Source organism: Mya arenaria, chromosome 15, assembly GCF_026914265.1.
Source record: "Mya arenaria isolate MELC-2E11 chromosome 15, ASM2691426v1".
NCBI lineage: Eukaryota > Metazoa > Mollusca > Bivalvia > Myida > Myidae > Mya > Mya arenaria.
In genome coordinates, this window is record NC_069136.1 from 36549901 (window position 1) to 36563653 (window position 13753).

A 13753-nucleotide genomic window follows, 5' to 3' on the forward strand; every position below is an offset into this window, starting at 1 on the left:
TACTCTGCGTTTGGACCTCCGGAACATGTCAGCAATACATGTAATTCCGGTTCTTCTAAATTTCTCCCACAGCTGATGGATACTCGAGTGTCGCCTTTTGAACAGCCGCGCAACATAAAATATATTGGACGGTTATAAATTTATAATGCGTTATTGGTTTTAACAGTTGAGTTTTAATATTATTTCCCACATTATATCGGAATGTAATTATTAATTTACAAAATTGGTCATACCTGCCGAATCGGGATACCTGCATTATTCATGCCAACAGCCCTTGCCCACTCTTCAATGGTCATTCCACCCATTTTTCCGTTGTTTTTTAGTTGGAAATTCAACATGTATTGCGTAAAAATGATATTTAGCATTAACTTCATAATCACCGTGATTCTCGTGCCAAAGAATCGGAAATCGCACCTTTCGTCTCGCATGGTTAACCTCGACACTAAGGTGTGCTTTTCTTTATAAAAATCGAAAGAGTACTAGGCATAACGATTAAGTCTCAAATTTCAAGTTGAATTTGTTAATTCCTTTTTTTATGTTTTTTTTTTTTTTTTTTTTGGTGCCTGTACTATGTTGTCACAAAAAGAGTTCTAGTTATTTATAGGCTGAATATATTATTTTATTTCAGTCCTATTTAATTATATTACCTTTGCAATACGTAGCGTTTTTAGGTATTTGTGGAGGAAATAATGTATTTTTGTTAATGTGGTAAATTTCGTGCATGATTGTGTATGTATGCTAGGCATACATTGTTGCAATAATCGGCCAAGGTAGTTCTAATCCTTACACAATTCCGGAAGCTCTTCTTTGGACAGATTCCATGCTTCTCTTCTTACAAAGTCTTTCTTAAATCAAGGCGACCGAACGGTTGATGGATATTTTAATCACTGCCTCTAGAATTAGGGACATTTCCATATCTATGGAATGGAAATTCTTCAGTTTGCTGCTTAGGCTTCGATTGGCTTACTCAATATTTCGTTTATTTGCTTTATTTTGTAAAATCTGGGAGTAGGATTAATGGTTAATTTGTAATTGGTCCCAGATGAAATTTTAGCATATTTCAGTAAATGCAAACGAGTGCTCATTTTACATACGTTTGAGGCTCTCCCTCGTTACGGACACTGAATTCAATATGGCTGCCAGTGGACCGGTGGAAAGACTCCAACAACTAGAAACCATCGAAAAAGATGTTTCAAATGCAATACTCAGTGCAGGTTTACTTGATAATTATGTTTATTTTAAATTGAATACACTATAAGTCAATTTATGACGTAAATTCCATGAGATTAGAGCAAATTTCACCTTGCTTATACATTTTGTGTAAATTTTGCCTCGTGTAATTGGTCCTATCATACAAAAGGTTACAATATACTAATTATTTTCCTTATAAATTCCAATGTAAATAATCAAGCTTAAGACTAGAAAAATGCCATTTCTAGAATTCCACGTATATGAAAGACATACACTTAAGTTCAGTTAAACTTCAATTGATTTAATCATTAAACAAGTTATGTCTTGTTCCTTCTATAATGAAAAAACACAATTCATTTAGGTTGTTTTCCCAATTTGTAGAAATATCTGACTTTATCTAAGTGACGATTATATTTTCCAAACGATATTTCATTTTGGGGTTCCCATCTCAATTCAAAAAATAGAAATGACTCCTCGAACTCTGCCATAAAAGCACCACACTGATACAACTTGAACATAGTCAGAAATAGTTGTTCATTTCCGTATAAAAACGATGTACTGGCAGTACTGTGATCATCGGTGATCTTCGACCGCTTCGGTGAATTAGCTGCACATTGTGGAATTACCCAAATAACTTGGTCAACATTTTACAACATACTGCAAATTGGTGGCAAAATTGTAAACTTGAAAAAGTGTCAACAACGCTCAATAACATACCATGCAATTATGGGCCATGAGAATAATTTAACTTGAAACTTGAAGATATAAACAATGAAGTTTCTACATGTAGGCTACACTTCTAAAGAGCTTGAACAGCCTGTGAAAAACAAATAAAGATGGCAGTGGCGCTGTCCAAAGTACAAGAGATTCAAATGGTTAAAAGTTAATTTTTTCTGTGACAAAGTATGCCAAAATTCGTCCCCATTCACAATTCCGAAAAGTATACTTTTTTTCACAAATATTGGACTCAAAATTTATAGTCCTTAAAATATCAACACGTAACATGTTAAATTAAAACAGATGCAGTCTATCTTTTCTTGAAGTTATTCAAGTCAATGACATTAAAGGGAGTTTTGCTTTGTTTGTAATATATGTTCATAAATTAACAATTTTAGGTATTATGTTGCTATTTTCACAAGTCTTACATTGTCAGCAAACACGGTACTTTCTTCCGTTACACTTCATACATACCTCTGGACTATAGACTGACAATATCTCAGTTTAATGAATATGCATGAGGCAGGAGAGACAACTCGTCTTCCAATGAATTGAAATGTTACACTCAAATTTTGTTCAATAACTGTACAAAGTCAGTAGCTACCGTGGCCGTGTGGTCTTGACTACTGCCAAATATTATTGTACTGAGCAGGCAGACCTGGTTAAACTCTGGCAATCGCCAGAATACTTTTCAACCATAAACATCTGTTACTTTGCGGAACCAATGAAACTGCCTCATTAATTATTCATGATTACAAGATTTTCATAGCCAAATTGCCTACGGTACATAACGAAGCATAGCATAGTGTGTATCAGCAGTATCTGATGATGAATTCTAAGGGCCTTGGCCCAATTCACAGGTGGGAAAAACTCTAAATGACACTGTGTGATAAAATATTAAATTATTATTCAATATCATGTTTGGTTAACTTTCAGGTAAAGCCCTCGAGGAACTATCTAAGGAAAAGCCGCAGATGAAGATGATAGAAAACCACACCACTGGCTTTATGAAAACTCTTGAAGGTGTTGAAGTAGGCTTGATGAAACAGATCAACTACCTTACTCAAGTATCGACTGGTAATTGGGCTGAATTTTGATTTTTATTCTGAACGGGCATTGACCTTATAGCAACAGACTTGAGTTCTAAACATTCTGCGGAGAGAGGCAATATCTTGTACCTCACTCCTCAATCCTTACAATATCATCTTAGAAACATTTTCCTGAAGTTAGATAGCTTTAAAGTGACACTCTGATTCAAAATCAATACAAACACATTTATAACAAACTGATAAACCTCTACTTACTAAATAATGCATTCATGGTGAATATTAATTACTGATAACAAGATTGTAACCATGTATTTAATAGCTGAAAACACAAAAGTACTAAATGATTTGTGAATGCTAAAATATTTACTGTGGTCTACTATAGTCTCATAAGGTATAATTAACGTGTTTTTTGCGCATATCTTTCAAATTAAACTTGGTATCCTTCATAAGATCCATTTTTTTTTACATGTATTTATCCTTTTTGGAATATTACGCTAAAACAATATTATTAATTGCGGAAAATCTGATTTGGGAGTAAGAGTGCATCTTTAACTAAATATTTATCAAGAGTAATCTAATGCATTCCTACTCGGGAAGAATCAAGATAGAAAGTTTATCTTGGAAGACCAGATAATCAAAGCTAGTGGGATAAACTTGTTGATATCCTTCGCAGTGTACCTGTCAGTGTCACGTAATGAAAATATTTGTGCAGCTTTTTTTATAGAGATTGTTGAAAATATATACACGAATGTAGATCCTTATATGTATATAAAATAAAGGGGTTTTGATAAATTAATTATTTATTTTTTTGTTAAAATTCAGATTTCCAAGACTCAATTTCTAAATTCTTATGTTATGTACCAACAGCTATGGTCTATAGAAGCCTTACTTTATATTCATGACTCATAGGATGCTAGCCCCAAAACACTATCACTCCTGGAGTCAGACTTCCAATATGAATTAAAAATTGGAAGAATAAACTTCCTTGCTTTCAATTTTGGAAATTGTTTTCCCAAACATGGAAAACTCTCAAAAAGTTAAATTTTCTTCATTGTTATACACCTATTCTGACCTTTTTAGAATTATTTACAAATCTAAAACAAGCCAGTTCCTCAAATAGGAATTCAAACAAAACCCCTTTTAATTCAAGAACTACTGAAAGCAGGCCTGGGGCGGTTTTTATTAAACTTCTCAAGTCATTTCTTAACTTAAGTCACTTTCCTTATTTTAGTATCTCTTTATTCATATGAAATAAAAACTTACCGTAAGAATTTCCAAAATACATTATATTCATTGACTTTGCATATTGAAAAGAACATAATTTAATGTTAAAGATTATTTCAATTTGACTATGAAACTTTTATAAGAAATCAACTTAAATTAGAAATGACTTAAGATGCTTTGTGGCCCCAGAAATATAACATTAACACCACACTTTTATATACTAAACTTCCAAGTATTCACTTTTGGTATTTTTATCCAAAATGTTGGAAAGTTCTGTACTTCCAAGCACTCAATTTTTGTCCATTAAGTTTAGTTCAGCAAACCCTGGGTCCATATTCACAAACATTTCGAGTCTGAGACTTGGGCTCAGAAAGCTGAACTCTAAAATGTTTTAAAATATCTATAATATAGCTTATTTTGATAAAGATGTTTGGCAGTTTGTAGAACAGATCAATTGTAAGTTTGTAATAGAGAGCAATTTTTACCATAGATGTTCTGATGCAGTTCAGACTCAATACTCAATATGACATAACTTCATTTCGTTGTAATTTTTCTTCTATCAAAGCATTGATGGTGAAATTCACTGAAATGTATAAATTTTTGAATGTTTCATTATTATTTACATAATTTTTTTGTAAAAGAAATGGAATAAATATGATCTACGGTAGACCTGGACTTGAAACTGTTCGTAATTTTGACCCCTGGTATTAAAATAAATAGTATTTTTGCAACAAAATTAAAAATTACCTTTTTCTGAGTATGAGTCTCAAAGTCAAACTCCAGATGTTTGTGAATTACAGGCCCTGTTGAGCATTTCAATTATTGTCCATTGCAGGTCAACCGCACGAGGGCTCGTGCTATGCTGCTCAGAAGGACTTGTTGATGGGATACCATCGTATGGCTCACGTGCGAAGTCGCCTTGAAGAGCTCGAGAAAATCAGAACTGACGGGAAACCCAAACTCCTACAACTGGCGAAAAGTTATTCTATGCCACCTATGGCAAAGCCTGGCCAGCTCCCTGGAAATTGAGGTGCTTAAATGTTAAACCGCTGATTGGAGTTGTAATTGGTGATTGATTAAAAACTTTGAATAGCAAAACCATGTATATTTGAAGTGCTTATAATGAAAAAAATAGTACATGGTAAATGCTAATTGACTTACTGTAGTAGGCTAAAGACTGAAGAAGAAACAGCCTATAAAGTTGTTCAAAACCTTGTACAAGAAGCTCATTTTTATTCATTTTGGGAAGTGAAATATTAAGTATATTCACCTGATTGTATGGATCAAGATCTGTTTCATTTTCATAATATTTGTATTTGATACAAATTTAATTGTAAGCCACATAATGGAGTCAGAGATTAGATGTTTCCAACATTGCAAAAGGGACAAGAACATTCTGTGCCAGACCATTCCTCTTGTTTGCCCAATATGTAGACAGGACACATTGAAAACTGAGATGAGAATACCACCATATCTTATAGACTCCCCATTTATCGACGCTAGTTTCACGCAGTGTTGTGTGGTGATTAAACCAACCATTGGGAGCTTTCTGAAGGATTTTACAAACCAATCAGATCTTCACATTGGAGTGACAAACTCAAGAGGTGTTGTGTATGAATATGATGAAAGGGGAGTAACTGTGGGTTGTCAGACTTGGTCTGATTGTTTGAGAGTTACTGTTCTTGACATAAATTCGGAGAATAGCGATTTTGTGAAAAAGTGGGACCAAGACTTAGATTTAGCAGCTCAGGAGTCTTTGTGGACTGCAGGAAAGTATACCGAGACCTCTCATAACTGCTATGACTTTGTAATGTCGTTTCTGAATAGGCTGGGCTTACAAGCAACACAAAGATGTCTGCAGGACAGACGCAGATTCTGTGAGGAAATGATTGTACCAGTGACTGCTCGAGCAGGCAAATTCATTAGTTTGTACAGAGACATAAAGCGAAAAGGCTGTGTTGTGCAGGATGTGACAGTTTAAAGGATAAAATGTCATGTGCAAATGTGTGTATAACCATTGGTGCAATGACTTATTGAATACATATACTACAAAAATAGCAGGTATTGTCACATAAGATGAAATAAATTAAATAAATGTGTAAATTGAAGGTTTATGTTGTATGAAAGGACTGGTGTATACTATTCACAGTATTTTACCTGTTCTTTCTATTTTCAACCATTGGAAAACTGGGAATTCACAATTTCAGTCAGTCAAAATAACCATCTCTTCCAATCGGAAAAGCCCTAACTTGCTACCTGAAATGGTGAAAAAAATACTGGTGGAATTTTTATATCCTTACTTTCTGAACAACATTACCACCATTACTGGATTTCAATCTGAAGTCCTAAGTGAACAGATATCAGTTGTAATCCTGAATTCATACTACTAAGAATTCAGTTTCTATTCTAGTAGCTGGTACAAGGGTCATTCTGACCTCTGTTTCATTCTGACCCCCATTTCAAAATGAAGGTCCAAATCAAATGAATGTGAAAATGCAAATATGATATCAGTATCGACAGCGCTGTTTTGATGAAATATTCGTTTTGTTTGAAGTCATAACATATGTAAACAAACTTCAGAGAGTCTAAACGTAAGCTAGTCCAGTTCTCTATTATTTTCACTATGCCTGCAATAAAGCACATTCAGAGCCAAACAAACGCATGACCTTAAAGTTAGGGGCACGGATCTTGAGCGCGACACAACCTCGTGCTATGGTGTTCAGTTCTGCAAAAAATCAGGACAAGAATGAGAAACATATAGAATCGACAAAAACGGGACGGAGGGACCGACTGTCGTACGGACAGACGTGATAACGCGAGCAATTCCTAAATAATTCCTACCTGACTGTGAAGCGGGAATATAATGAATACACTGTTTTCTGTGACCATATTATGATAACGTCAACAAATCAGGTGCATTGGTTTGTAAACAAGTGCAAACAAAAAATGCAGCAAAGTTATGCATATTCCACTCATAATCAAACACAAGAACCGAAAAGAAAACATTGTGAGTTCATGATCATCTTTTAACTTTTAATTCTCCAATTTGTGTAGGCAAATAAAGTCTTAAAATGCTCTAGAAGGGTTTGTGTGTATATTTTTTGTATGCAAGCATGTACCTCTTTTTAAAGAACGTTTTAAGGCTTTGAGTTGAAAATCATACTCGAAAGTACTTAATTTCAATGAAAATCAGTCTCTGAAACATACCTGAAATAATGTTTGAATTACAAAATAAGTTCATGCACAAGTATGTAATATTTTGTGTATATAAACAGTGAAACACATTTATACACTCGGATATGAATTGGAAAACTCTCATAAACTGAAAAACTACTTGGAGGTCTGGTATTGAGCTAATTGTAACTGTATTGCATAATAATTCTATAGATAAGATACTACAGGGGAGGACATTCATAATTATGTACAATCCATAATTAATCCACTGGTTTCTCTCTTCTGTCTGCACATTTCTAGAAGTGAAACAAGATAAATATACCAAATAGCATTGCAAAGCTGGGTCATTTTCCTCTGTACATGTATGTTTTTTGTGTGTAAGTTAAAACAATGTCTAGCCTTGCGCGTGTAAGTCATATACTTCTGAATATTCTAATGATTCTTATTTCCATATAGTGCTGTTATGGATAATTGGTTTAAATATGTAAATTTGTAAATAATTTGTTATACTCTCTTTTTTAAGCTGTAATCTGAATTGAAATAGTATTTTCTATACTACAATTGTGTTCACATTCTCTTAAAATTGTAGTTGATATGCATAATATAATAACACACTAGTATAAAAGTTCAGTTAAATCTGAATATAACCTTTTGCTATGATGCCCGTTTTATTCTACAGCTCATGGAATACACCGAATAAGTATGGTGGGTGGGGTGGGTTGTGAGTGGGTTTTGAGTGGTGAGTGAGTGAGTGAGTGGATGGGCCGGTGTGTCGGAAAGTTGGATGAGTGGACGGGCAGGCGTGAGAGTGAGCAAGCGAGTGCCATGTTATCAGTCATATGTTGTTGTTAGCTCCACTGGCCGAAGGCCATGGAGCTTATGTCGTCACAGATTGTCCGTCGTGAGTGCGTGCGTGCGTGCGTGCGTAAACTTTTACTTTAAACGACATCTCCTCTGAAACTGATAAGCGGATTTTGACAAAACTTCACAGGAATGTTCCTTTGGTGGTCCTTTACCAAAATTGCTCAAATGGTTCCGGTCCATTGCACAATATGGCCGCCAGAGCTAAAAATAGCAAAATCTTTAAACGACATCTCCTCTGAAACGGTTCGGCAGATTTTGATGAAACTTGACAGTAATGTTCCTTGGGTGGTCCTTTATTAAAATTGCTCAAATGGTTCTGGTCCATTGCACAATATGGCCGCCACAGCTAAAAATAGCAAAATCTTTAAACGACATCTCCTCTGAAACGGATAGGCAGATTTTGATGAAACTTGACAGAATTGTTCCTTGGGTGGTCCTTAACCAAAATTGCTCAAATGGTTCCGGTCCGCTGCACAACATGGCTGCCAGGGCAAAAAAATAGAAAAACCTTTAAAGAACATCTTCTCAGAAACCGATGATCAGATTTTGATGAAACTTAACAGAAATGTTCCTTGGATGGTCCTTTATCAAATTTGCTTCAATGGTTTCGGTCCACTGCACAAGATGGCCCCCAGAGGTAAAAATAGAAAAACCTTTAAACGACTTCTCCTCAGAAACCGATGATCGTATTGCAATGAAACTTGACAGAAATGTTACTTGGGTAGTCCTTAACCAAAATAGTCCAAACAGTTCTGGTCTGCTGCACAACATGGGCACCAGAGCTAAGAATAGAAAAAAACGTTAAACTACATCTTCTCAGAAACCGATTATCAGATTTTGATGAAACTTTACATAAATGTTCATCTGGATGCCCTTTAACCAAAATTGCCCAAATGGTTCCGGTCCGCTGCACAACATGGCTGCGAGAGTTAAAAATAGAAAAACCTTTAAGGACTTCTCGTCCGCAGTCTTCACGAAAAACATTTTAACCTACTAGCCAGTTGGACTAGCATAATGGCATATTTTACTAGTCCGAATGACAATCTAGTAGTCCGACTATTTTGCCACATTATAAAACTGTATGCTTGAGGTAAATACCTATTTCAATTGAGCAGCTTGCAGTTTGAGTAAACATTTCTTTATTATGATGCTCATGCAGTGATAGGGAGTGACATCCTTCTGTTGGGAATAGTGCTCCTTGTTTTTCAGAACCTATGGGTACTATGTAAAAACAAAAGGCATCTTGCTTGAATAGACTGTAATAATATCAACATGGTTAGAAAAGAAATGCCATGCTTTAATAGCTTTGATTACATTTTACTACTGAATTACCTCCCTTTAATAGAAAAAAAAATAATGTCTTAATTTTTCACGTATAGCATCTTTAAATAATTTTTAAACAATAATAATTTATGAGTAAACATATAAGCATAAAGTTCTCACAAAAAGATCAATTTAAAAACCTTACATTTATACATAGGAAAGTATATATAGACTGAACATTAATTTTCGTTTAAGTGACATTCTGAAAGTTTATGAAACAGCTATTTTTAGTAACTTAAATGGCCGAAAAGTGTAAGTGAAACACCAAGTCGATTCTATCTCGTCAGTTCTTGTTCAGGTTAGATATTTGCTTCATAATCTATTCAGATTAAATGTTAACCGATGATCAGATTTTGATGAAACTTGACAGAAATGTTCCTTGGGTGGTCATTAACCAAAATTTGTTAAATGGTTCCAGTCCACTGCACACCATGGCTGCCAGAGCTAAAAAATAAAAAAAACTTTATACGACTTGTCGTCGAAACCGATGACCTTTTTTCGATAAAACTTGACAGAAATGTTTGTTTGGTGCTCCTTTACTCAAATTGCCCAAATCATTTCGGTCCACTGCACAACATGGCAGCCAGAGCTATTAAAGTAAAAAATTTTTTTAAATAACTTCTCCTCAAAAATTGATGATTGTATTTCTATGAAACTTGACGAAAATGTTCGTTAGGTGGTCTTTGCTTGAACCTTTTGGCCAGTGGAGCACAGGCACTGATGTGCCTCTTGTTTTTTATAGGGTTCATCTACTGGTCAGGCCCAACTTTCATGTCAAGGTCACAGTGACGTAGAAAGCAAACTTGACAATTCCTGGACCTATGGTCATCAAAATCGACATGACGGTTGGGCCTGACCAGTAGATGACCCCTCGTGACTTTGGGTGAAGGTGACGGTCACAACTAGTAACCTTTAACGCAAAAAAGTAAACAAATCTTCTCCCAGTGATATCTCAACAATGCCTGAACCTTTGATCATTAAATTTGACATGAAAGTTTGGCCTGACCAGTAGATGACCCTTATTGATTTTAGGAGTCATCGGGTCAAAGGTCATAGTCACAGTGACCTTGAATGGTAAAAGGTTGTCCGTGTGATAACTCGACAATGCCTGCACCCATGGCCCTCAAACTTGACTTCGAGGTTGGGCCTGACCAGTAGATGACCCCTGTTGTTTTGGGGGTTCATCGGGCCAAAGGTCAAGGCCACAGTGACCTTGAATGGTGAAAGGTTGTCCGTGTGATAACTCGACAATGCCCTGCACACATGGCCCTCAAACTTGACTTGGAGTTGCATCTGACCTGTAGATGACCCCTTATGATTTTAGGGGTCATCGGGTCAAAGGTCAAGGTCACAGTGACCTTGAATGAAAAAAGAGTGACAGATATCATGACAGATTTATGCAGGGAACTTCTAGATTTTAAATTTTAAGGCAAAATATTATCTTTCTGCCAACAGCTGTGTCATTATAGACATGTTGAATAAGAGCTAATTCATTATTGGTAATAAAATAATTGTGTCCAAGTACGTACTGGTACATCTTATTCTTAAATTCGAATTCGATATTCATACACATTCAATGTATTGTGGTCTCTTCTGTTCCTTAGTTTACTCTAAAACTAAAAAGCATACCTTGGCTCAGATAATCGAAAACATGATTATATTGCAAGCCTTGCATTGTATTCATTTGTTTGAATAACTTGGACTACCTTGCAGCAAGGTAGGCCAAGTTATTCAAACAAATGAATACAAGCAATAACATAGCCGAATTGCGCAACAATTTAAGTTGGCCCTGATACAGTAATATCAATGAGGCTTGGTCGCATTTTTAGACAAAATGTCAACAATTATCATGCTCTGCGACAGAGGAACATATTGATTACGTTCTCTGACACACCTGATCAAGTATAAAACAATCTTTACAAAACCAAACGGCTTGCTGACGACAGAATAAGTTATTCAGGAGCCCATCTGAGAGAAATCCGCAGGCGGTAATTACGTTTACAGGACCCATCCTATTTACCCCACCCCAAACACAGAATAAATAAATACAAACAAATAAAAAAGACTAAAGACTAAAATTGATTGGAACATGATCATTATTCACAAAAACCTTAATGTCAACCCAAAATTCCACTAAAAAATCCCTTTATCATTTATTATTAGCAAGTTATATTAGAAAAAATCATGGAATTTTTGGTTGATAATGTTTGTGTATACTGATCATGTTCCAATCATTTGGAACGCCTCAGTCATTTTCCATTGAAAGCAATCTTGTTAATAGATGGTAAAACAGTAGAAGTAGTTCGTAGAATTTTAAATAATAGTATTAATTAAATGAAGTGTTTTAACTTGTTTTTAGCTCACCTGAGCACAAAGAGCCCTGCATTTGGTCTTACTAGAGATTGATTGAGAGTTTAGTTTCGTTAAACACTTCAACAAACCTTCGTTTTTCATTATACGGCGGCCTAATGGAGCACTGTCAAAACATTATTTTGGTTTATTGAAGTGTTTGAGGAAACCTAAACAAACTCCGGTAATAAAACGAAGGTGGGACTCTTTAAGCGGCATATACTGCCCATTGTTTCGTTTAAAATGGTGAAGAAACAGAAAAGTCATCATTCGAAGCAACATGTTGTTAAAATGTTGCCTTCCAACGTAGCATTTATGACGTACTTTATCACGTGGTATACACACACTGATGTTGGAGGTAGAGTAATATTATTGTCTGATCTGTGTGCAACTCCATCAAATCCTGGCAATCTAGGACTGATGATTTTATGGGATGGCACGCTGTCCATTATTTGTGTGTCTGTCTGTAGACAATTGCTTGTGAACATCAAATTATGCGCCTAGGGTAAAAACTGGCCACAAGAGAGGTTTCCTGTAGACTTATATAGGGAATTCTTAAAAATCTTCTTGTCTGAAACCGTCAGGTCCAAACCTATAATAATTTGTATCTAGCATCATATAGTGGTCCCCTACGATGATTGTGCAAATGCCCAGGGGTCAAAGCTCAGGTCCCACCCCTTTTGACCTACTTTCTCATTTTTGAAGTTACAGCAAAGCAATTTGGACCTTGTTCAAAATTTTGAAAACAAAGTTAAATGTTGTGCTCGGATGACCTTGACTGTAACCGGTTGACCTACTTTCCGATTTTTGAAGCAACAGATATGAAATTTGGACCATATGTGTACAGTTTTGAAAACAATTATCAATGTTGTCCTCTGATGACCTTGATTGTGACTTTTTAACTTACTTTCTTATTTTTAAAACTACAGGTATGAAATTTGGACCATGTGTACAGTTTTTTTTGTAAACAGATATCAATGTTGTCCTTGGATGACCTTGACTGTGACCTTTTGACCAAGTTTGTTAGTTTTAAGCTGCAGCAATGAACTTTTGACCATGTGTACAGTTTTGAAAACAAATATCAATGTTATCCTTGGATGACCTTGACTGTTACCTTTTGACCTACTTTCTTATTTTTAAAGGTACTGTAATGAAATTTCGACCATGTATACACAGGTTTCGCACAGATCTGGAAAAGTTATGGAAAACGAGTTATGTCTGGAAAAATCATGGAATCTTGATTATTTGGATTTTATCATGGAAAAATCATGGAATATTAAAAATTCGTCATGGAAAGTTAAAAAGTAATCTGGAATTAGTCTGTAAGTGCGTAAAAAAATCTGTTAAAATTTAAGAATCCAAATTTCAATGAGAAATCGTGAAAATACACCGCTACAAACTATTCTATTCCATATCGAGGGCGAATCTGCTTGGGTACGAAACAAACATTCAAAGTTTACTACTGCACCGGTTCCGGTTGTTTTGGTTGTGCTTTTGCGAGGTTTTGAACCGTAAAAAAGAGTCCAAGCAAAGGAATTTGTTGATACAAGGACTGGTTGTAGCCATTTAATAAGCCCGATAACCGAAAAAGTTGTGTGCCGTGTATGACAAACTTATTGATCTGTCAAATATTGATTAAATCGCACATTAAGGGTGGAGAACATGTTGGAAGTATTTCACTCCATAATAAAACAACAAAAACATGTGCCCCGTTTAGATATTTTTTTCAAACCTGTTGGAACAAATAGTGAGAAAACTGTCCAGTCGGATGTGTATTCCCCCACCCACTTGTCCAAAACATAAAAAATAACAGCACTAATTTTGCAGTAGATTACTTTTGCAAATTAAAAGTCAGTATACTA

General features: G+C 35.3%; 2 protein-coding genes across 2 annotated transcripts; both read left to right on the forward strand.

Annotated features, from left to right (window-relative positions):
• Positions 1-1121: 1121 nt before the first annotated feature.
• Positions 1122-5213, forward strand: LOC128219018 (mediator of RNA polymerase II transcription subunit 11-like). The gene is made up of 3 exons (XM_052926829.1): positions 1122-1214; positions 2845-2985; positions 5017-5213. The coding sequence occupies exons 1-3, from the start codon at positions 1133-1135 to the stop codon at positions 5208-5210; spliced, it is 417 nt and encodes a 138-aa protein (XP_052782789.1). The 5' UTR covers positions 1122-1132; the 3' UTR covers positions 5211-5213.
• Positions 5214-5525: 312 nt separating this feature from the next.
• LOC128219015 (MKRN2 opposite strand protein-like) lies at positions 5526-6409 on the forward strand. The gene has a single exon (XM_052926827.1). It carries the CDS (start codon positions 5527-5529, stop codon positions 6160-6162), a length of 636 nt encoding a protein of 211 aa, XP_052782787.1. The 5' UTR covers position 5526; the 3' UTR covers positions 6163-6409.
• Positions 6410-13753: the final 7344 nt, after the last annotated feature.

Excerpts from the sequence above, each read along its gene's own strand:
- LOC128219015 (XM_052926827.1), top strand. The coding sequence starts at position 5,527 with ATGGAGTCAGAGATTAGATGTTTCCAACATTGCAAAAGGGACAAGAAC.
- LOC128219018 (XM_052926829.1), top strand. The coding sequence starts at position 1,133 with ATGGCTGCCAGTGGACCGGTGGAAAGACTCCAACAACTAGAAACCATC. Across the intron at positions 1,215-2,844 it reads AAATGCAATACTCAGTGCAG|GTAAAGCCCTCGAGGAACTA; the intron begins GTTTACTTGATA and ends GTTAACTTTCAG. Across the intron at positions 2,986-5,016 it reads CCTTACTCAAGTATCGACTG|GTCAACCGCACGAGGGCTCG; the intron begins GTAATTGGGCTG and ends TGTCCATTGCAG.